The sequence below is a fragment of the Canis aureus genome, chromosome 7 (assembly GCF_053574225.1).
Source record: "Canis aureus isolate CA01 chromosome 7, VMU_Caureus_v.1.0, whole genome shotgun sequence".
NCBI classification, from domain to species: domain Eukaryota; kingdom Metazoa; phylum Chordata; class Mammalia; order Carnivora; family Canidae; genus Canis; species Canis aureus.
The window spans coordinates 66,746,179-66,769,822 of record NC_135617.1 but is presented as its reverse complement, the minus strand read 5'-3'; the positions used below and the strand labels follow the sequence as shown (position 1 = coordinate 66,769,822).

Sequence of the window (23,644 nt, the reverse complement as noted above, 5' to 3'; positions counted from 1 at the left end):
CTGTACATGTCTGCATTTTCTGGGTGGAGGAGCTATGGTTTTCGTCAGTTTCTCAAAGGGAAAGCATGCCTTCCAAAAAATTAAAGAACCACCGATTCTACCTTTAAAGACAGATCGTTATGGTTTTCCACATAAAAAAAGTACAGAGAAGCAGTGAATAGTGAAGTGAATAGAACAGAGTCTGGGGTCAGGCTTCCTGGGTTCAAATCTAGCTTCGCTACTCCATTGGCTGTATGACCTAGGAGAAATCCCTTTTACTGCCCCCCCACCCCATGTTTCGGTTTGCTCTTCTGTAAAATAGGATCGCCAATTTATTTATACACACTTTGTCGGGTTATGGGAGGCTTATATGATTTGATTTATGGAATGTGCTTAGAAGGCAGCCTGGGACATAAAAAAAAAACAAAAAAAAACTCTGTAAATTAGTGATTCTACACTCTGGTCCTTCCCAAATCCTGAACCCTGGCCCAGTCCGTCCAGGAAGTGTGGCTCTCCTAGGTCTCTGACCTCAGCCTTATGTCTAAGATGCTCCCAGCCTGTAACTGCTAACACTTCCTGCTCACCTTCCATGCCCAAGAGGCCCCAGCTCCAAGTGGCTTCTCTCCAGACATCCACACACAGGCAAGACAGAGGGGGAAATGCAGGACTGTCCCTTTGCTCTTACACAAGCAGCTACTCCTTTAAGATCTAGGCTCTGCACTCCTGGTGGGCATTCCACAAAGTTGGGTCCAATAATGCCTAAGGCCTTTGTTAGAGAGAGAAAAAAAGCTTGGGACACCTGGGTGGCTCAGTGGTTGAGCATCTGCCTTTGGCTCAGGATGTGATCCCAGGGTCCTGGGGGGGTCGCACATTGGGCTCCATGGAGGGAGCCTGCTTCTCCCTCTGCCTGTGTCTCTGCCTCTCTCTCTCTCTCTCTCTCTCTCTCTCATGAATAAATAAATAAAATATTAAAAAAATAAACATTTAAAAAAGCAGTAGAATGTGTAAAGTTTGCTTAGAGACCCAGACCTGGAGAAGAAAATTCAATCTCCTGCCACTAGCAGGAGAGGTAAAGCAGAAGGACCCTTCGCCAAGAAGGCTGCTTAGTGAGGGTGGGGAGGGGAGGACCCGGCTCAGACACACAGATTACTCATGAGAAGGTGCAAAGCAGGGCAGCCTGGAAAGAGGCTTTCTCTGTTCCTTCTAGATTTCTAAAGTCTGGTTCCCTCCTTCCTCACAACCCATCTGCAACTCCCCGCAAATGCCCATGGCCATGCCCAGAGCCAGGGTGGTGTAGAGAGGGGTAGCTAGGACCCCTACCAGCCAGAGTTCTGTTGCTATTATTTATTTAGTGGAGGCCACCTAGATTAGCCCCTCAGGGATGCATTTCCCCACTGCTAAGACAAAGCAAATCATTGTTTCTCCAGGGGAAGGACAGAAGGGAATGTGCATGAAGTGTGACCTGGAATGTTTGCTGCAGAGCTGAGAATAACCCTCACATAGCCCTAAAGGGGCACATTTTGTCTCATTTAATCTTCATAACAACTTTACGAAGCACTACGGTTACCCCCATTTTACAGATAAATTAACTAGGATAAGGCTCGGAGAGAGGCAGTGACTTGCCTGAGGTCATACAGCTGGGGAGGGCGGGAGAAACAGGATTCGAACCCAGGCTACCTGGCCTGGTTCCAAATCAGTATGGGTTGATGTAGTCACTAGCCAATAAGAGATTAATATTGTGAGTGAAGCTTGGACTATATCCTATCCAGTCCTTATTCCTGTTTTCCTACATACAGCCAAACCTCTGAACTTCTTCAATGCTTGCTCTCTCTTCCACCTTGCTGGCTCTTCCTGAGGGTCGGGGTAGCCCCAGGTCACATGGCACAGAAGAGTGAGCCTGACCTATTCCTCTGCTCACCCCCCACCAACATTTCCTTTTTATTTTTAAACATTTTATTTATTTATTCATGAGAGACAGAGAGAGAGAGAGAGAGAAGCAGAGACACAGGCAGAGGGAGAAGCAAGCCCCATGCAGGGAGCCTGACATGGGACTCGATCCTGAGACCCTGGGATCATGACCTGAGCCAAAGGCAGACACTCAACCACTGAGCCACCCAGGTGCCCCCCACCAACACTTCCAATCCCTACAGACCCCCCCCCCCGCCACACACACACACACACACACACATACACACACACGCATACCCTCCTGGCCCCTCCTGTGATTTCCATAAACATTTGTTGATTAACAACTTGACCTAGAACCTAAAGATTCTGGAGCTGGAAAGAACAAAATCCTCTCAACCAATGAGAAAAGAGAGTCAGAGAAGAAGGGTTCATGCTGTGACACCGGTCACACAGCTCATTAGGAAAAGGGCTGTGATGGGAACCCAGGCCAGGTCAGCCCTAGCCCTGAGCAGCACCCTTGTTCTCCTAAAAGCCTGTCACCCCCTCTGTCAGGTTTCTCTCAGGTCTTCCTTCCATCAAATTCTCTTTCTTCTTCTGCTTAGTATAGTGACTCCCATCTTCAAAACACTTCGACATCCATGATCTCATTTAATGCCCTCAATGACCCCTGGAGACGTTATTATTGTTCTCCCATTTTATGGGATGAGAGAATGGAGCTTGGGGAGGCCAGAAGGACCTCCCGGAGGCACCCAGCAGTGGGGAGGGAGGACCAGGGCTTCCAGGAGTGACGGAGCCACCGCGTCCAATGGTGTTCACCACAGTCCCCTGCCTCAATAATGAGTGGGTGGCTCTGCAAGCCTGAACAATGTTCACGGCCCCAGATTTAAGTAGCTCTGGCCTTTTTACAAATTACAGCTGGATGAAGCTCCAGAGACCTCCCTCCAGCTGCAAACCCCCAGTGGCTGTGCTGCCTGGGACAGAAGGAGGCCGGAGCTGACAGACTGCTCTCCACGTCGAAGCTGCCCCCCTTCCCCAGCCCAAGCTCCCCTATAATTTTCATATATAATTGAAGGCTCCTTAATTGGTGATTCTAAAAGCCCTGCTGCAGAGCCCAGCCCTGGCCCCTCATGAATCATGTTCACCGGGATTAAAATTAGAGGAGGCCAGAAAGCTATCTGACTCAAATAGAAATTGGAAAAGGCGGTGTGCTTGGTGCTGGGAACAGGGGTCCAGCAGGTGCCCGAGGCTGGAGAATGGCCCGAGGTCTGGGCACTAGGGCCTAGGTTTCGAGGGGGAGCACAGAGGACCTGGTTCCGTACCAGAGCCGCACTGTCTTGGTCTGGGAAGTTCTCTGCGCTTCCCTCACTGGAGGGGTCCAGGATTCTGCTGCCACCCTCTCCTCCTCAGAGAGTGAGGAAAGCCAGGCCCAGAGAGAGGAAGGGGCTAAGCCCAGCAGGGTGAACCATGACTTCTGTGGCCTGGTACTTTCCAGACCATTTCCTGTTGTGTTAAGGCCTCTAGGTGAGGAAGGGCAGAGGTGAGTGAGGAGAATGGAGGCTCCGAAGGCCTTCCCCCCTGCTCAGGCCTGGATGGAGAATTTTCCCTCCCTGGCCCCAGAGAGCAGCAGCAAGGGCCAAGTTTATAATGAAAGACTTCCTGACAAAAGGCTTGGTTCCCAATTAGCCATTGTTGCAGATAATCTGTTAAAAAGTCCCAGCTCCTGGGGGAATGGCCGTTTTACCAATAAGCCTCGCTGCCAAGTCCCTGGCCAAACACTCTGCACCAGACAGGCCCTGATCTTGCCAGGAGGCTGAGCCTTGGGTCTGGCGCAGCCTGCGTGGGGAGGGCCCTGAGCAAGTCCTGCCCTACAGGCACCTGTTCTCCAGAGCACCCCAAAATGCCCAAAGCTCCTGCCAAGTGGCATCAGGGTGTCTGAAGTAACACCACCCACGGTGGTTTCCTCCAGGTGAAGCTCTGGTTTCTCACTTTGGGGCTTCTTCCAAGGAGTCACTGTTGAGCATTTTATTTTCTCTTGCCAAGCGCTTTCCCTGAATTAGCGCCTTCACCCCTCACAGCGGGCCTGGGAGCCACGGCGCTTGCCCAAGAGCTCCAGCTGGGAAGGTGGTGGCCCAGGTTAGGACCCAGTCACCTTGACTCTGGAGCCCATGCTTTCCACAGCTCAGCCACAACCGTGAAGTGCACCTGGACTCTAACACTGAAGAGTAAAGAGATGTACATATGAGCCGCCAAACGACCTAGACCAGAACCTTGGCTTTTCGCAGAAAAGCAAACTCCTCTCTTCAGAGATATCTCAGGCTCCTGCTGAATGTATGACACAGGACTAACAAAACGTCTCTGGCTGAGTGGGGGAAGGGGAGGCAGAAGCCACACACAAGTTCACAGTTGGCCCTTGACACCACATCAAACCCTGGAGCTAGCAGCCTGGCCAGATGGGAGGACTCAGGAGACCATATCATGCCCCAGCTCCACACTCTCTAGCTGAGGCTCTTGGGGAAACAGGGACCTCTCTGTGCCTCTGCTTCCTCATCTGGGGTGTGCTGAGGGCCAATGGGGGTAATGAGGTGTGGCTAACGGCTAACGAGGAGCCACACCTGCAACAGGAATGCCATGCAGCCTCCTCCTGAGGGAACAGTAGGGCAGGGACAGAGCCTCTTCACAGCTTCATCTGACACGACTGCATAATAATATCGACAAGTGTTGAGCACAGCCAGGCACTGTGCTGAGCAACTCTGTCATAAAGTCCCCACCACAGCCCAGTGAGCAGACATCAGGATCCCATCCACTGAGGGAAAAAACTAAAGCTCAGAGAGTTGAAGGGAAGGGACAGAGTCAGAATTTCAGGGGACTCTGACAGTACCTCACTGTCAGAGGTACCAAAGCAGGTTCTAAAGCCCTAACCCAGGGACACCTGGGTGGCTCAGTGGTTGAGCGTCTGCCTTCAGCTCAGGGCCTGATCCTGGAGACCTGGGATTGAGTCCCACATCGGGCTTTCTGCATGGAGCCTGCTTCTCCTTCTGCCTGTGTCTCTGCCTCTTTCTCTCTCTCTCTCTCTCACTCTCTCTCTGTGTCTCTCATGGATAAATAAACAAAATCTTAAAAAAAAGATAAAGCCCTAACCCTAAGACTGTGAGCAGGCACCCATGACCTACCTGATCCCCAAAGGCAGGTGTCCGTCCCAGACTGCCTGCTCCTGCTGATGGCAAATGAGGGCCCTGAAAATTCGGCTGCATGACAAGAGCAAAGGCCACCAGAGGCTGTCCACGGGCCCTGAGACTCAAGTGAGACAAAGGTCTTTGGGAAAGCCTTGAAGAGGTGGACTCTTCTCTGCAAAAAACAGTCTAAAAAGCCAACCCCATGCTTGCCTTGGTGTCTATCTCCTAGAGAGGCTTGTCTCCTGCTTCGAGGTTTAGCAATAATAATGATCCACTGGCTCCTGGGTGACTCAGTTGGTTAAGCATCTGCCTCTGGCTCAGGTCCTGATCCCAGGGCCCTGGGATTGAGCCCTGTGTCAGGCTCTCTCCTCAGTGGGGGAGCCTGCTTCTCCCTCTTCCTTTGCCCGCCATGCCCCCTGCTTGTGCTCTCTTGCTTGCACTCTTTCTCTCTCTGTCAAATAAATAAATAAAAATATAAATATAAATAATATAAATAAATAAGATCTTTAAAATTGTTTTGTAAGTGAGTTTCATCCACCCTAGGGGTGGATGTTACATTTGAAAAACCCTAACTAGGGGATCCCTGGGTGGCGCAGCAGTTTGGCGCCTGCCTTTGGCCCAGGGCGCGATCCTGGAGACCCAGGATCGAATCCTACGTCGGGCTCGCGGTGCATGGAGCCTGCTTCTCCCTCTGCCTGTGTCTCTGCCTCTCTCTCTCTCACTGTGTGACTATCATAAATAAAAAATAAAAAAAAAAAAAAAGAAAAACCCTAACTAGGAGACGCTACCTCAGATACATTATCTTGCAGGCACTGGAGAACCCTTTTAACAGAGGGAGGTTGGCAATGATTTTCACAGCCAACAGGAAGGTGTGGAGAGACACGCGTATGGCTGGCAGGGCCACACAAGCGCTCAAGCACTTGCTCGAGCAGGGAGTGAGAACCTGCAGAGACCTCATGCCTTGGGAGGGGGCCTGGGTTTCTGATACCCCTGGGCTCTCCTGCCAGCGGAGGCTGCGCTATTCTCATGTGTGCTGGAACATCATCTGTTGCGGCCTACTTCCAGGGAGCTTTAGGCAAGACCCTGGGACCTCACTGAACTGGTAAGGACAAGCAGGTAACTAGGGACAACTGCTAATATGAGATTAGAGTCTAACCTAACCATTAGACTATGTTAAATGGCTACTTTTTTCAAATTTGCAAACTGCAAATCCATATGGTTCAGCTTAGCGTGCTGATGCGTGTGGCAGAAATTGGCCCAAGTCCTGCTTTCCTGGTCACATAGGCTCTGGTGTCGAGGTTCAGTGGAAGCAGAGCTGTGCCCACACCCACTTCTGTAGGAGGCTGTTGGCATCTGCCCCAAAGGCCTGACAGCTCTGGACAGCCATCCAGGGTTAGGTGGCTTCCTAACAGATTTGAATGCCAATCCTTTGTCAACTAACAGTGAGGCCTTGGACAAACCACTTCATCTTTCTTCACAGGTGGCTGCAACATTAGGGATGAGCCCCAGAGCACCTGCAGGGGCTCACTCAGGGCCAGTTCCTCCCTCAGAGCCAATTTTAGGGCAGTCCAAGTGGGAGAGGCTCAAAGACCAGGCTAAGAAGTTGATGGTTTCTCTCAGAGGCTCAGGAAACAGGTGAATTCCTGAGGTGTGATTTTGAGAGCCACTGGAACCAGGAAAAGGCCCTCTTCTGGTCAGGAGGAGCTAAAGGGAAGAAAAAAAACACTGGCTGCTGGGGGTGAGCATGGGAGTGAACTTCAAGGTCAGAGCCAGGGAGGATGATCAGGGTTTGGAAGGGGGCAGGAGCCAGATAGGCCACCACTCAGAGAAGCAGGGTTTTGGGGGCATGCTGAGGAGATACCCCAGGACAAACAGCAGGGTGGAACAGAGTCACCAGAGGGGCAGGGAGTAGGGGTCCCACGCTGTGCCAGTGTGCTACACTGCAATGCTGTTTGGGCACAGCATGATGATAAAGGCACCTCTGGGTCCAGTATTTTCCTAGAAGAGCCCCTCCTGATGAAGGACCCTTCCACACAAGGCTGAGATGTTTCCCTTTAAGCCTTTCTCCTGGAAGCCCTCATTCCTTAGAGCCAATTGGACCCTGGAGTCCTAAGCAGAGAATGGAACTCAGGTTTGGTTTGGTCCAAGTATGGCTGCTCCCACTGTGACAGAGCACCCGGGTACTCAAGCTGGGCAAGAGCACATCGCAGTGGTATTTCCAGGCATTTCCACCAGTGTTATCTTAGCTGGTCCTCCTAAGAAGGACTCCTAGCTCCATTTTATTGATGAGTAAATTAAGACTCAGAGAAGACTTTGCCCACGTCCCGTTGTCAGTAAATCTCAGAGCTGGTTGGGAATGCAGGGCTAGATGTCAAGTTCAGGGCTTCATGTGACAAGGCAAAGGATGGTTATTCATGAAGCACTTGGAGAACAGATCAAGAAACATGGGATGGATTATAACCAGATTATGTAGCTCCTTGGTGGCTGAATGGCATACCTCAAAGACCAACTAGAGAAATTAGGTCAACCTGGGAAAAGATCTCCAGTGCGGGACCATAACACTCCATCCTGTTCAACCTCTCTTTTTTTAAAAAAAAGATTTTATTTATTTATTTGGCAGAGAGAAAGAGAGCACAAGCAGGGGGAGTAGCATTAGGGAGAGGGAGAAGCAGGCTCCCCACTGAGCAGGGAGCCAGATTCGGGCCTCAATCCCAGGACCCTGGGACCACGACCTGCCTGGAAGGCAGATGCTTAACCTACTGAGCCACCCAAGTCGCTCCAAACCCCTTATCATTCTTGTAGACAGTGACTGTTGCTAACGCAGGACCAGGAGGCAGAACTCAGATGCCAAATGCACGATCATAATTCAACATGATCTTCACGGCCAAACAGGCTCAATCTACCAAATGACAAATCTACTAAATAACAAAGATAAATGTAAAATCTCCCACTGAAGGCCAAAAATTCAATCGCAAAGTCTGAGCTGCGGGAATCCTGTTTGGATAGCAGTTCGTGCAAGAAAGACCCAGAAGCCCCACATTCAAGATGAAATAAGTCAGAGACGCTTGCCAGGAAGGCCAGGGGAATACTAGAGAGTACAACCGATATACGACCCTCAGAAACACACAGAATCAGAGACCCGAGGCAGGAGCAGGATCATCTGGTTCAAGCCCCTGTGCAGAGGGGGCCAACCTATGGTAGACAAATAAGTGGGCGGTGCAGGACACTCACTCTGGGGGGGCGAACACTTCTGTGTGGACTGGTGTTCCAGCGGGGAGTGACCGGATTGGTAAAGGGACAAGAGACCGTGATATAGAGGAAGCACTGACAGAAATGGTCATGTTCTCAATCTGCCCAAAAGTAGGGGCACCTGGGTGGCTCAGTCAGTTCAGGTCCTGATCCCAGGGTCCTGGGGTGGAGCCTGGTGTCAGGTTCCCTGCTCAGGAGGGAACCTATTTCTCCTTCTCCCTCTGCCCCCGCTCCCTGCTCATGCTCTCTCTCACCCACTGACTCTCTGTCAAATAAATAAAATCCTTAAAAAAAAAAAAAAAAATCTGCCCCAAAGTGGAATAACAGGAGTGTGAGCTGTCCTCAGATATTGAGGAAAAGAGTATTTGGAAGAGAAAATCAACTTGTCCTGTGTGTCTAAGGAGGGTCGAATTTGGGATGAGTGGAATTTTGCCCTTTATATATAACTATCGTTCTTATGACATCATGTTCCAGATGTGGCTTTCACATTTGACTTCTCTGTACTTCGATTTCCTCCTCTGTGAAACGGGGCCAATAATAATAATAATATCTTCTGCATGGAGTGGTTGTGAGGATTAAATTAGTTACTACATGTAAATACTTAGAACCGTGCTCGGCACATCACTGTTTCAGAAGTGTCAGCTATTAGCATTCCTTTTTAATTTTTAAGATTTTATTTATTTATTTATTTATTTATTTATTTATTTATTTGATAGAGAGAACATGGGGGATGAGGGGACAGAAGGAGAGGAAGAAGCAGGCTTCCTACTGAGGAAGGGCCAACAAACAAGGGTTTGACCAGGGCCTCCATCCCAGGACCCTGCGATCATGACCTGAGCCGAAGCCAGACACCCCTGCTTTTAGCATTCTCACTGCTGTTGTCATTATCGTTACCTTCTTGAGGCCAGAGGGAGTTCCTCTGGTTGTAAACAGTGTCTGGTCCCCTTTTGCGGGAGGACCCTGGCACACAGTAGGTATCCACACGTTCTTGTTGACATTTAGAGATGAACTGGCATTCCCAGCTGGTGTTAAATGTTCTAGGAACTGAGGCTGCTCAAAAATAGCACCCTGGCAGGGCTGTGTGGGTGTGGTCGCGGGGGCCAATGCCCTGCAGGAGGTGTGGGTCCAGCACTCGGACGCCCTACAATTCCGTAACACCCATCTCCTCCTTTCCAAGGGGCCCTGGGCCAGGACATCTGCCTGGCAAGCGAGGAACAGGGATTACCCGCCCACACACTTTGCAAATGGGGAATGGAGAGGTGCTCCTGGTGAGAATATTTCTGGGACCCTGCCTACCGGGCCATCCTGCCTTCCCTGGGACATGCAGAAAGGCAGGCAACCCTTGATGCAAATAGTGCTCAATTTGCTAGGCTAAAATTACATCTTGAGTCAATTTTCATAAAATGCATTGACAGATTTAGGTGCTGGAAGACAGAGCTTTCTCAGAAGGCATTTAAAATGACCCAAACAGTTAAAATCAGCTGAAACCCGGCAGCCAGGGGCTGAGAGAACAGCTCTCGTCCCTCCACAGCCTTGTGCAAACCCGGGACCCGGCCCTTGCCTGGAGAAACTGCTGTGCCTGCACTTCACGCCTCCTAGTAACAGGATGATCCCCTCCCGGCCAAGGTTCTGCTAACAGATGTTTGGCAATGAACTAACAGGTGGGAACTGATTCCTGTTTACGAGCAAAAGCCTTCTTCCATCCCAGAGGCAGTTCCAGAGGCAGATCTGGATTTTTCTTTAAATGTCCTCTGTGGGTCATAGAGAAATCAGGCAAAAAAATAAGGCCTCAAAGGAATAGGGAAGGTGTCTTCCCGTCTCCAGAAACAGCTCGAAGCCTGTGTCCTAGGGGTACCCATGAGGCTGAGCTCTACCACCGTCACCCCTGAAAGCTGCATGTGGTGTTGACTATCCACAGGGCAGGCCCTTCCATCTCTAGGGACACGACCCCAGCCGTCCTCAGCCATGAGCTCCCTTAGTGGCCTCTTGCTGTATTTTGCCCTGCCTCACTCATTGCCTACTGTCCACCCTGGACTGTCTCTCTATGCCCCTCTGGATCCATTCCCCAGTCCACCCTGCCCAGTGCGGGGGAGGCAACCCCATGTAGACTGCATCAACAGTCCTCCACCCCAGGGCTTCCAGTGGGGTTACACCAGGGGGGGCCACCGACAGGAGAGTAGAGGGTGGAAAGAGAGTGACATCGCCTGGGGCCCCTGCTCCTCTTGGGAAGTCCTGCTGGGGTTCTGGGAACCTCCTGCCTCCCTGGCCTTCTCAGGCCTGGAGTAGTAATGACTTCCTACTCCTGCCAGCCAGGTGATTCATACCCCTCATTGTTTTATCTAAACCCCGAGCACTCCTTTATAAATAGCCCTTTATTATTATAACTTTGCCCAGCTACTCCGGACCTGGACTGACTTGCTCATTTTGGCCTCCCCCATGCCTTCGCTTCTGTCGCCACCTGTGTGGCTGGGCCCTTGTGCCATGGCCCCCAGCTTCACTGAGACCCAGCTCCTCCAACTGGATGCCCTCACTGCACGGGGGTCTAGGGCCCTGCTTCCACCACCTGAGCCCTGTTCTGGCCTCTCTCTATAGAATGGGAGGTGGGGCCCAACGATCCCTGCAGTTCCTTGTGACCCACATTCTCCACGGCTCCACTTCATGCACCCCGTAGCCAGCTGCCTTGTGTCTCGTCATGTTTGATTTTTAAAAGTCCAATGAGCTATCAAAGTGCTTTGGCTAAACATGGCATGCTGGCCGGAACTTTCTCTCCTCTGAATTCCCATTTTATTCTCACTGATACTCTTCTGCTCCCCGTTTCCTGTTAGGATTGTGAATCTCCCCTTCCAGACGGCAAACTCCAATCCAGCTCATGCTTTTGGTGAAACTGTTCTTTTGGCTGTCTCCCTCTTTCCCCACTGCACCTGGGATGTTGCATGGGACACCACAATGCTTATTCTTGCCAATATTGACAATGGGGGAGTGACCGGGAGGCTCTGAACATTCTAAATGATGCTATGCAATGGTATTTACCGAGCAATGACTACACACCAGCAACCCTACAATCATCACTTGTTTTCCCTTCGCCACGGGCCTACCAGGGAGGTCTTAGCCTCATATTACATATGCAGAAACTGAGGCACAGAGAGGGTAAGGAACTTGCTCCAGATCCCACTTCCAGAAGGGCTGGAGCCAGCAGTGAAGCACAAGTGTTAACTGACACCAACTCCTCCCGCCTTTTGCTTGCTCCACCCTGAGGGCGTGGGTGGTAATGATGCCACGTGGCAAGTCGGGGCCCCTGACCCAAATGGAGACAAATCTCAATTACTGAAGGTCATTGATGGCGAGACCAGCAGTGTCTTCTGAAGAAGCCCTTCCAGACTTGCCTGAATGAATCACCACAACATTAGCACATTGGTGCTGTCTATGAAGCTTGGCCAAAAGGCCTCAAAAGTAATTAGTTCACTTAAGTAGGCTAAACATTTCCCCAGCAATCTGATTCCCACTTTAATTGGCTTAGAGTCTTGGAGAGAGCGAAAAAGTAAACTTTAGCCCAGCCCCTATGGAAATATTTCCCATACATTTTATGGATAAAATTCACCCCTTTCAGCCACTTCCTCCTGCCACATCTAGGGACAAGAGGTGGGGAGCAGGGCAGGTGATGCTCAGACCAATCTGCCAACAAGGAAGAGGAGGTTTGTTAATAAAGTCTAAGTTACCGAAGCTTTCTCATTCTTGTCGCGTCATGGAGGGGGGGGGATCTCCCCAGGCTCTTGGCAGAGCTAGGAAGCCAGACTAAAGAGTTAGGACTTGATCCAAAGCAGAGAGGAGTCACTGAAGGTTTCCTGGGGAGGGAATCACCTAGCTGACTGCTCAGGTTGGTCAGAAACAAGGGAAGGCTGTTCTAGAGGAGACATGGCGCTAGCTGCTATATCCATGTCTTAGGTCACCAGACAAGGAGATCCCTTTTGTTGGGTCTAGGCTCCCTTTGTCTCCTGCTCCCTGAGGTGCAGACTGGGGCTCCCTGAGGCCGGGGTTGTGTCTCCCCTCAGACTGGGACTCCCTGAGGGCAGGGCTGTGTCTCCCCTCAGACTTAGGCTCCCTGAGACCATGGCATATCTCTCCCTCCGACTGCCTTCTAGAGGGCAGGAAGTTTCCTCTTCACTATGGTTCTTCCTCCGACAACAGGGACAAAACTCCTTATTATCCTCCCTAGGGGTTTATTTTTTTTTTTTTTCCCTAGGGGTTTAGATGCTACACTTCAAAACATATCAGGTGGGATGTCTCCAGAGTCAGACAAAGAGACAGATAGTGAGGGGCCGATGATGTTTCGGGGGGGAGGGGCCACCTACCTCCCGCCACTGCTTGTTCTCCATCCCTTGAGTATACATGACACATACTGTGGAGAGAAGAGAAAGACAGGGTTAAGACCCAGGCCAAAAGGAAAGTGGGGGCCCCAGATGGGGAGGGCTCTGGATGGGGAGGCCCCTCAGGAGACTTTGGCCTGGTAGCACTGTTGGGTCTGGAGTGAGCAGGGTCTGCTTGGAGAAGGGGGCCTAGAACATAAGCATGTCTGGGAGAGGCTCCTTGTGGAGGGGGTCAGGGGCTGTTCGCATCTAGGCCAGAACATGATAGAGGGCATGTGGAGCACTGAGTTGCAGATATGTGGCAGGAGAGAGCATCTGACACCTGATTCAGTCATCCTTTTAGAGCCCAAGGCAGTCTCATGAGGCCTATTACTAGCATCAGTTGCACTCCACTGATAAGCCAACTGAGGTCAAGAGGCCAATGACCTGCCTAAGGTGATAGAGTTGAATGGCATTGCTCAGGCCTAGATCCCTGGACTTGAAAATCAGTGCTCATCCCCCCAGGACCACAGCCAGTTGGGGCTGGCTCTGAAATGTACTGGTTTCCCTGGGATTAGGAACTTCCGGTCCCAGACACCCTGACCCTGCCAACCCCCTTGGTTGGGTTGAGTCCTTCACAAGTTCCTGGGGGCTGGGGAGGGTCAGACACGCCAGCCCTCCTTCTCCAGACAGTATCAGTAAAACAGTCACAGCCCGAATGCACCCGGAATGGGGCCTGGCACATAGTTGGCGCTCAGGAAGGGCTCAAGTGTGTCACTGCAGTGGGTCATAACGTCATTGCTGTTGTTCTTATTAGTGTCAGAGCAGGACTTACGTGGATCGGACTTGGAAAACATGTCTTTGTCCAAAAGGTTCCTGAAAGAGGGGGAGAGAGGAAGAGTCAGCACAGCCAGAGGAAAGGATGGTCTCAAGGGAGTCAAGCCTGAGGTGAGACCCGGAGACTGCTTCAGGCCTTGCCGCAGGCAAAACATGAAGAGGAGGCTCCTGGGGGAGACATCTATTAAATGCTCATTAAAGCCAGCCCAGGGAGGGCCCTGGGCTCTGCTTCCGGAGGAATGTGACTACCCACCTCCCACCCCTACCAGTGCCAAACATGCCCTGGGTACCCAGCAGCCCGAAGGAGCTCACTCTCGAGTCAAATCTCCATCAGCCCAATGGCTTAGCCTGTTCTAGAAATTCTCCTCTTATCACATCTCTACCTCTCAAGAAAAAATAACAATAATAATAAAGTAAAATCAACCAAACAAAACTCAGCCACCTAGGGTCCCATTCTCTGAGTGGGAAACTGAGTCATAGCCAGTTTATTGGGTCAGCTCATCTATGCTGAGAGATTAACCAGTGACACCTCCCACAGGATGCAGACTCATTTTTTACAGGGTCCTTCTGTGGTCAAGGCCAGAAGCTAACACGTGACCCTGATCATCAGACTGGAAGGCACTGTAGCAGGATAATGGACACGTCTGAGGATGGAGAGGTCTAGAACGGGGGGCAAGCCGCTCCTCCCCGCTTCCATTCACTCTTGAACCCCACGGACGGGTCAGGCACTGAGCTAAGTGTTCTACAAATATTAACTCCCAATTCTCACCCTGCCCCGCAAGGTCAGTACTGGGCAGGCATCACCCCATCTTACAGATGTGGAAGGGGGGCATAGAGGGATCAGACAAGGGGAGGGCCTGTGCCTCTGGTGTTCACCATTCCACGTGACCTGCTGCTGTCACGAAGCAACACAGCCACTGGAAACTCAGTGTCTAGCTGGAAAATGACACAACTTCGAGCCTGTTTCTTTATCTGTACAATGGAGACAGCAGAGCCAGCCCTGAAGATTGTTGATGCCCTACCCTCTCTTGTCAGCCCTTCTAGTTCCCTTATGCAGCCAGGGTTTCCTCCGGTGCCTGCTTCTCTCCAGGGGGCTTTCTCTGGCAAGCCAGCTGCAAATACCAGGATGTTTATGCTCCTCAGGGCAGCCTTCAACCAATGATGAGCAGGATTTGGGGGATAAAAATCCAGTTCTTCAACCCTTTTCCCAACCCCAACCCTGGCAGCTCCCAGGCAGTCTTCTAGAAGGACTGAGACCCAGAGGCCCAGTGAGAGACCTGCTCATCAAAGACCCTTGTTGACTCGTGCAAGGACCACAAACACCCCAGCCCTGAAGGACTTCCTGTGAGCCCTCCAGCTGTGTGAGCTACTGGCTCCTTCCTACATTGCCCTAAAGGAAGCTCTGCCCTTGCCAGCCATCTCAGCCTTGTCCCACCACCCTTCCAGATGTCCCCAGGGGTCTTCCCCCTCCTCCCACCTCCCTCCACTCCACAAGAGCCAGAACAGAGAGGTGATCCACACTCGTCTGTGTGGCTTCCTGACAGCCAACTCCAGCTGTCAGAGCTGGATGGAACCCTCTGGATCATCTGTTCCATCTTCTCCCAGAGGAGGGGGGAGACTGAAGCTCAGGGAGTGGCATGGAACAAGCAGTGGTAAAGCCAGGAAGATCTATAGGGAGGCCTTATCCTGGATCACTGCCACCAAAGCCATCAGGAGTGCAGCCTGTAGGGGCAATTTGACCCTACAGTCAGTGCTCACCATCCTGAGGAGGGGGCCAAAGTCCAGCTGACACAGGTAGTCAGATCCATAGCAACCTGGTGGGGGTGCCGGCACGTGGCATCCCCTGCTGCCGGGGAGGTGCCAGATTGTGTTCACGAGTCACCCCAGCTCTGGTCCCCAAGATTCCCAGAGATGTCTCCAAGAAGGGGATCCCCAGGTCCCCACCCTCGTTCCACTCTCTTCACTCAGGGCCCTCTTCCCAGAAGGCAGCCACCCCAGTTAGTCCTCCATGGCCCCAAGACCCACACCCCCTCTGCTGGTCTCCACACTCCTGCACCAGACCTGTTCCAGGCCAGCTGTCACTTTGGAGACCATCTGATAAACCTCCCAGCCCACTGCAGTGAGCAACAGATGAAATGACATGCAAGGTGGCTCTGAAGGGGGCAGGAACCCCCAGGGAGGGGACAGGTAAGATACCACTTTTATGTATGCTCACCCACCCCAAAGTGGGCGGACTGGTACCTGGGTTGGCCACCTCGTCCTGCAGCATCCTAGGTTTGGAGGCAGAGGTGTCTATCTTAATTTCAATAAAGGACAAAATGCCTTCATACCAAGATGAGACTGTGATGGTGGAACCTGAGGCACGGTGAGCTGCTGGAAGTAATAAAGAAGTGGGGAGGGGGCCCCAAGGACAAGACTTTATTAAAGAGAGTGCTGGGGTTTATCTTTGAATTCTATAATGAAATTCTGTAATTGCACAAAACCTTAGAACATTCAAGCTGGAAGGGACCTCAGAGGTCACGTTTTCCAATTCTTTTACAAATCAGGAAGATGCGACTCAGAGAGAGGGCATCTGACCTCTCCAAGGTCTGTGTTCTAGAATTCAGGTTTCATCATGTCTAGGCTAGTGAGACCCTGGATTTCAATGTGTGTATGTGTGTGTGTGTGTGTGTGTGTGTGTGTGTGTGAGAGAGAGAGAGAGAGAGAGAGAGAGGAGAAACAGGAGAGACAGAGGGAGGGATGGGGTGGGTCTTGTTTTCAAAGAGAAGCAGGCAGGGAGAAGCAGATTGTCCTGGCTCCACCACCCTCCCCGGGCAGAGACACAACCCTGCACCAGGAAGTAGAACCAGCCGTCTAGCTTCAGCAGCTCCCTGCCCAGTGACCTCTGGACTCTGAGTCCTGGGGCTTCCCTCTGCCCTGCTGAGATTGTCCTTGTCACCCTTCCAGACACATTCCTATCTATCCTCTTGGATTCTGCATTCCCTAATAGGCTCTGATCAACAACCCATTTCTTCTCCCCCTCCCCTGAGCTCCTTTGGTCTACAGTGTGCAACTCTTTCTTGTAGGACCCCAGGTCCACACTCAGAACACCCTGGGCTGCAAAAGGAGGGGCGCATCTATCTCTCACCGGCTGTGTGCCCCTCTATGCTAGGGACCCCACCTCTGCAGCAGGCCAGCCCAGCACCTGACTCAGAGCAGGGGGCTGGCACATCAGATGGATGAAGGAAGACCAAAACGAATGGCCACATGGCTGAGTGAGGCTCTTGTCTCTCCGCCTGCATGGTGTCTGGTCATGTTCAGGGCCGGCTCCTATACTTTCCCTTAGCTGTATAGTCTCAGGGTTAAGTCCATGGGTTCACATCCCAGCTCTGGACAAATTATTTGTCTTCCTTAGGCCTCAGTTTCCCCATCTGGAAAGTAGGGCTAACACATATCCTCCATCGGAACCGCTCTGGAGCTTTAGGTCATAGTGAGGCTGGTCAGAGGGTTAGTCATCATTGGCCCGCTGCTGAGCAGAGCAGTCACCTTCCTGGTGGGTGCTCAGGTCTACTGGGTGAAAAAGGACACACAGGATGGGCAACACAAGCTACCTCCACCTTCGCCTGTCCGAAGAAGTCCACCTCCAACACATACACTCCCAGCACCCCACTGTGAGTATGCTCCGCCCACCCCAGCCTCAGGCTCCTCCTTGGCCCCCTGTCCTTCCCCCAATTCAGCTCTGAGGCTTCTGCCCCTTTGCCTAAGTCCCTGCACCCTATACCCTCTCTGGTCCCTTACTCCATCCACACTTGGCCCTCTATGTGTCTCACCCCAAGCAGAAGCCTCAGGACCCACTGAGCCTACTCTCATAGCCTTGAGATGATGGCTTCACCGCCAGGAGCAATGGGCCTCTCACTTCCTGGGACTTGCCCGGGTCCACCTTGTAAAAAGGCAGATTCCTGGGCCCCCTGCCCAGAGCCCAGTTTTGCAGGTCTGGATGAGGCCCTTGAAGTCATCTTTCAATTAACTTCCCCACCATACACACCCACCTACACACACCCACACCCACGCCGTCATCATGTTTCTGATGGCTGTGATCCTAATACTCTGTGTTAGGACACTGGGGCCTCAGCTTTCCCCACTGGAACAAAGTACCCCCACGCAGCACTTGAAAGCTCCTCTGTGACCCTCACCCCAAAGCACTGAGGACTCCCCGGGCTGACAGACAGTGAGTGACTTGTCCACAGGCACACAGCCAGCCAGAAGCTGAGGGGGGAAACCAGGTCTTCTGCCCCAAAGCAGGGCCCCAACCAGGAAGGCACTGACACACCAGACCGTAAGTGCTTTTTCTCCATTTTTCTGTCTTTGGAGAGCTCAAAGAGAATTTTTTTTCCAACAGGCAAATGTATTTTTTCCCCAAAAGAACATAAAACCCTTCAGCTGTCCGCTCAGCAGCCTGGAGCTTGGCTTCTTTTGTTCCTTAAACCAAGGCCCAGTAACAGAACCCAGGGCTCCCTTCCATCCTGCTTTCCCCCAAGGAATCATTTTCAATTCAGTGGCAGCAAGAAAATGACCATGCACTGGCTGGTGAGGTCAGAAGTCCTCAGGCCCCCAGCAAAGGAAGAAAGCACTGGAAAGGTTACAATAAGACCCCTTTGCTGGTGCTAAAGGAGGGAGCCTGAGGGTCTCACTCTCCCATCTGGGAGGCTTAAATGAGTGGGAAGTAGAGGCGGGGACTCTCTAGTCAGAGAGAGGAGGAGATATGGCCCTGCCCTCAGGGAGCCCCAGTCTGAGGCCAAGATATGCTCACTCTTGAGCTGAGCTGCTGGATAAACTGACCATCACACATCTCTGGTTGTCTCGAAGCAAAGTCCATAAATGCTGCACAGCAGCTCTGAGCAATGACTCCAGCTCAGCATAGGAGGAAACACATTCAGAGCACTCACCCTCAGCTTTCCCTGGGTCAGGGGTCCCCCCACGGACTCCCTGGAACTGTAAGCAAAATGTGGCATATGGGTACATACGGATGCATTCTTTTTGGAGAGCTGGTCATCAGATTCCCAAAGAGGTTTGTGAGGTTAAAAAGTTAAGGAAAGATGGTTCATCTTTTTCCCAACAACCCTCCCTAAGCATCCCTTCAACATCTGGCAAAAGGTGGGGGGCACTGAATGCAGATTTGGAGACTCATGCTCAGTCAAAAAGTCAGCTCTGCTCTTGCCCAGGTGAATGACCTCACTTAACCTCTCTGTGCCTCAGTATCTCCATCTGTAAAGTGGGGATAATAAAATCCCTCTCTCCTAGGGGTTTTCTGAGAATTGATAGAGCTCACAGGGGCAAAACAGAAAAGTGTCGAGCATGTAGTAAGCTGCAATCCAGCACTCACTGATGGCCTGTGGAGAATGAAGTAGGGTCTCTAGGGATGCCCATGTTCTCCCCTCCCTGCCCCCTAAATGGGCTGGAGCAGGACCTTAAGCAGCTGCATACCCACCACTGGCCACCATGGCTGTCCAGCCTTCCTTAAAGAGAGCAGACTGGGGACAGGTGAGCCACCATTGGGCAGAAACAGGAATTTCGAGCAGGCCCACAGAGATCCCCGGACCCAGAGAGCCTGCCAATAACACCTCCTTTTTCCATGGAGCAATTCAAGCTCATCTGGCCAACACCCCAGGCAGGCAGAGAATGCAGGAGAGAGGGGAAGTTAATCACAGATACAGTCTGCACCACGTCCTTTGTTGGGTAGTTAATCTGACACCCCACCACCCTATGCATCAATGCCAGGAGGTAGACATCCCTCATTCTAGAGGCTAGGGAGCTGGGGCTGAAAGGTGTGCCCCATGTCACCCAAATTCCCAGGGAACACACCAAGTTTGACCTCTGAAGCCCAAACCCATCTAGAGGTGCCCATGGAGAGTGTCTGCATTTCCAGACCCAGGGTCTCCCCAAACCCCATCCTGGCCAGCAGTGCCTCCTCCCATTCTCACTCTCCCCTCTCCTGCCCCTGGCCTCATCAGGGCTGAAGAGAAGAACTGGGGGGCTTGTCCGTCTCCTTCTGCCCTGCTCTCTGCCCAAACACGCAGAAGCAATCCTCACAGAAGCAATCCTCGAAAGGAAGAGGAAGGAGCTGAGGAGGAAAGGGACATTGGCACCCAGCCCCAGCCCCTGGCACTCACCCATCTCCCCTTTCAGATCCCGCTCCTCACCCGGAAGCATTGTCTCCCTGCCAAGCCACCTCATCAAGGTCTAAAAAGTAATTTGCACATGGCTTAAAGAGCTCTCCTTCCTGAGGCTTTTTTGCATTATTATTATTATTATTATTTATTGGAATAATTATCTCTCCCATGCTACATGGCCGAAGGAAGACAGCAAGAGCTCTGGCCTCATGTGCATCCACACTGGGATCCCCACATGGCCACTGGGTAGTGCTGTGACCCTGGACAAGCTACTTAACCTCAGTTTCTTCATCTGTCTTATGGAGTCATGTCCCTGCCCTCTGCCATCACGAAACCAATAGCTTAAAAACAGAAATGCAGGAAACATGTTCGATTACTTTCTCCTTTATGCCCCCTCTCGTCCTATTCATCAAGTCTTAAAGGCTTCTCCTTCAAAAACACATTCCAAATCTGTCTGCTCTTCCCCACACCACTGTCACCACTGTCTCCCCTGGGTGCTGCAGTAGCCTCCTGCCTGGCAACGTACTTCAACTCCTGCCTCTCCCCGTCCTACCCCACTCCCCCTGTCCTACCCCACTCTGCCCCAGCCCCTTCTCTTCACAGTAACCAAAGTTTTTTTAGAAAACAAATCAGATCAGGGCACCTGGGTGGTACAGTCAGTTAGGCATCCAACTCTTGGTTTCAGCTCAGGTCATGATCTCGGGGTCCTGGGATCGAGCTCCATGTTGGCTCTGTGCTCAGCATGGAGTCTGCTTGGGACTCTCTCTCTCCCTCTCCCTCTGCCCCTCCTCACCACTCTCTCTTTCTAAAATAAATAAATAAACCTTTAAAAGGAAAAAAAAAAAAAAACGCATCAGATCATATTACTCCTGTTTAACCACCTTAAACTTCCAAATGCTCTTAGAGTACCAAACTCCTTAGCGTGGGTCACAAGGCCATGACTCGCACACTCCCTCCACCCCCACGTCCCCCATCTCCTCTCGAACCTCATTCCCCCTTCACTCTCTACCTCACACTGCTCCAGCCACACCAGCCTCCCTGCAGTTTTGCAAGCATACCTAAGTCTTTCCTGCCACAGGGCCTTTACACTTCCTGTTCTCCCTAACTGAATTACCTTCCCCAGATCCTCCCCCAGCTGGCTTTCTCATCCTTTGGATCTCACCTCAAAGTCACCTGCTTATCCTGTCTAAAGTGCCCCAACCAGGGCACCTGGATGGTTCAGTGGTTGAACGTTTGCTTTTGGCTCAGGTCATGATCCTGGGGTCCTGGGATCGAGTCCTGCATCGGGCTCCCCGCAGGGAGCCTGCTTCTCCCTCTGCCTGTATCTCGGCCTCTCTGTCTGTCTCTCATGAATAAATAAATAAAATCTTAAAAAATAAAGTGTCCCCTACGACACCAAACTTACCTGCAGAGCACCTATCTTAACAGACATTATTGGCTTAATAAAAAAAATGAACACATTTGTTATATCCCCTACACACACACCATCGTGAGTTCTATGGGACAGTCATTCTTGTTCACCACTGTATCCTCGGCACTTCAAACTGTAAAGGCTCAATAGCAAATGAGGATCAGTATCAATTATCGAAGGAATGAATGTATCAGTAGTGATCAGTTACTGGTGCCTATTAGCACCATTAATTTTATTTAGCACATTCCAGTTTACATAGAACCTCATAAAATACAACCTCTTTTGTCTTCATAGCAACCTTATAGAATGTGGACAGGACCAATATTTCCCCCTATTTTACAGATGGAGAGACTGAGAAACTTGATGGAGAACTTGAACAACCTGCCAAGATTTTGGAGAGGGTAAGCTGGGAATCACCTTGACTTTCAGTGTCCTGCCGAGGATTCTTCAAGGTCTAAAGGCATACAGCTCTCCCATAGCGACCTTCAGGCACTACCCTAGCCCATCGGAGGCAGGTGATAAGAGAGGACAGAGGCACCTTGCCTTGTGTTTTGTCAGGAATGTTTGTCAATTTATCATACTGTTTTGGGTTTTTTCGCCTTGTGCAGAAAACAAGAAGAGAGGTAGTCAGGGATCTGGCCAAGCCGTGCTTGGAAAATCAGTCCCCAGTCACCTAACACAGGCTGTCTACTGACTGCAGGAAAATCTGAGGAGCTAGTCCTCAGAGATGCCAAACTCTAGGCCCCTGGCACCCCCAGGGAGCTCGGGTTGCTATGGATCACTTGGAAAGCCTCGTGTGGCAGAGTCCATGGCTGTCCACCTAGCAAGCATTCCTCACTCTCTTCCTGCTAACAGAACCCACATTGGTTCAGGTATCTGATGGAAACATCCAAAGTCTTAGAAGGCACGTTCCTGTCCCTTGTTGCTATTAACTGAATTGTGTACCTCCTAAAATTTATATATTGAAAGAAACACTAATCCCAATGTGACAGTATTTGGAGACATGGCCTTTGGAAGGCAATTAGGGTTATCTGAGGTCATGAGGGTGAGGCCCATGATGAGATTAGTGCCTGTATAAGACCCCAGAGAGCTTGATCTCTCTTTCTCTGTCATATGAGAACACAGTGAGAAGGTGGCTATCTGAAGCCAGGAAGAGGGTCCTCCCTAAAACCCAACTATGCTGACCCCTTGATCTCAGACTCCCATCCTCAAGAACAGTAGAAAATAAATTTCTATTGTTTAAGCCACCCAGTCTATGGTATTTGGTTACTGCAGCCCATGCTAATTAACATGTTAGTCTAGGGGTGGACATGAGACCTGGCTTTACCCATTAAAATAGAAGGGGAAGTCTGGTGAGAGGTTTTGGGAGGGACTGCGCTTTTCAGATAAAAAGAACTTGTCAAAGAGAAGCCTTTGGCCCTATGCCTTGCTTCCTATCTTTGGATGTGGTTGTGATGCCTGGAACAGAGGCTGCCATTTTGCAACAATGAGGCCCACCATTTGGGTGATGGAAGAGGAGAAAGATTGCTGGGTCTTCGATAGTAAAGTGAGCTGATAAACCCACACTGGGATAACCTACCTCCAGACTCACTGTGATCTGAGAAAAATAAATATATTTTGTGTTTGAGCCACTAACAGATTTTCTGTTATCCATAGACAAAGCATTTCTAGCTGAACCTGATACTCAGTGCCCCCAAGCTTTCCAACCTTATTCCCCTTACCTCCTTCCTACCTTCTCCTCCAAGTGGTAGGGCATCTCCAGCAATGCCCTTGGGTTGAAGCAGGGAGAACTGTGAGCTGAGAGAGGAGGGATGGTAAGCTACCACCATGAGATCTGGATGCCATGGAAAGCTGGCTGCCATCCCTTGACTCTCTGGCCTCTGCTTCCTAGAGATTTCTCCAGTTCTGGGTTTGCCTCCCAGAGCCAGAGGCATCTCTGAGTAAGGAAGGCCTCTTCCATCCCTAGAGAGAGTGCAGCAGCTCCTTGGTACCATCTACTATCACTGGTACCCAGGCCCCTACCATGACCCTCATGGAGAACTCAACCCCCAACCTCAAGAAGGCCTCAAGGCTTTGAAGTCTGAGGAAACTGGATTTGGAGCCCCTTCTCCAAAATGTGCTAACTGTAACCTCGGGTAGGTCCCTTAATCTCTCTGAGCTCTGGTTTCCTAATCAAAAAGGGAAAATACTAGGGATCCCTGGGTGGCGCAGCGGTTTGGCGCCTGCCTTTGGCCCAGGGCGTGATCCTGGAGACCCGGGATCGAATCCCACATCGGGCTCCCGGTGCATGGAGCCTGCTTCTCCCTCCTCCTGTGTCTCTGCCTCTCTCTCTCTCTCTCTCTGTGACTATCATAAAGTAAATAAAAATTTAAAAAAAAAAGGGAAAATACTACTCCCTACTTTATAGGACTATTGAAAGGTTAAAAAGATATAGTCACTGTGGAAGGCAGCAATCTAAGATGGTCCCCAAGAGTCCTAACCCCCCTCACCTCCGTGTACAAGCCTGCATGATCCCCTCCCCTTGAGTGTGGGTGAGACCTGGGAATGTGATGGATACTCACTCCTGTGATTACTGTTACTTATATAGCACTCCGT

General features: G+C 51.1%; 1 protein-coding gene across 2 annotated transcripts in view; it reads right to left on the bottom strand.

Annotated features, from left to right (window-relative positions):
- CPNE5 (copine 5) overlaps positions 1 to 23,644 on the bottom strand; it is a 90,179-nt gene that overhangs the window by 61,257 nt on the left and 5,278 nt on the right. For both annotated transcript variants that reach the window (XM_077904219.1, XM_077904220.1), the window contains exons 2-3: positions 13,488 to 13,528; positions 12,659 to 12,705 (exon numbers count right to left, since the gene is read on the bottom strand). In XM_077904219.1, coding sequence (XP_077760345.1) covers positions 12,659 to 12,705; positions 13,488 to 13,528 — 88 coding nt within the window. The remainder of the gene's footprint in view (positions 1 to 12,658; positions 12,706 to 13,487; positions 13,529 to 23,644) is intronic.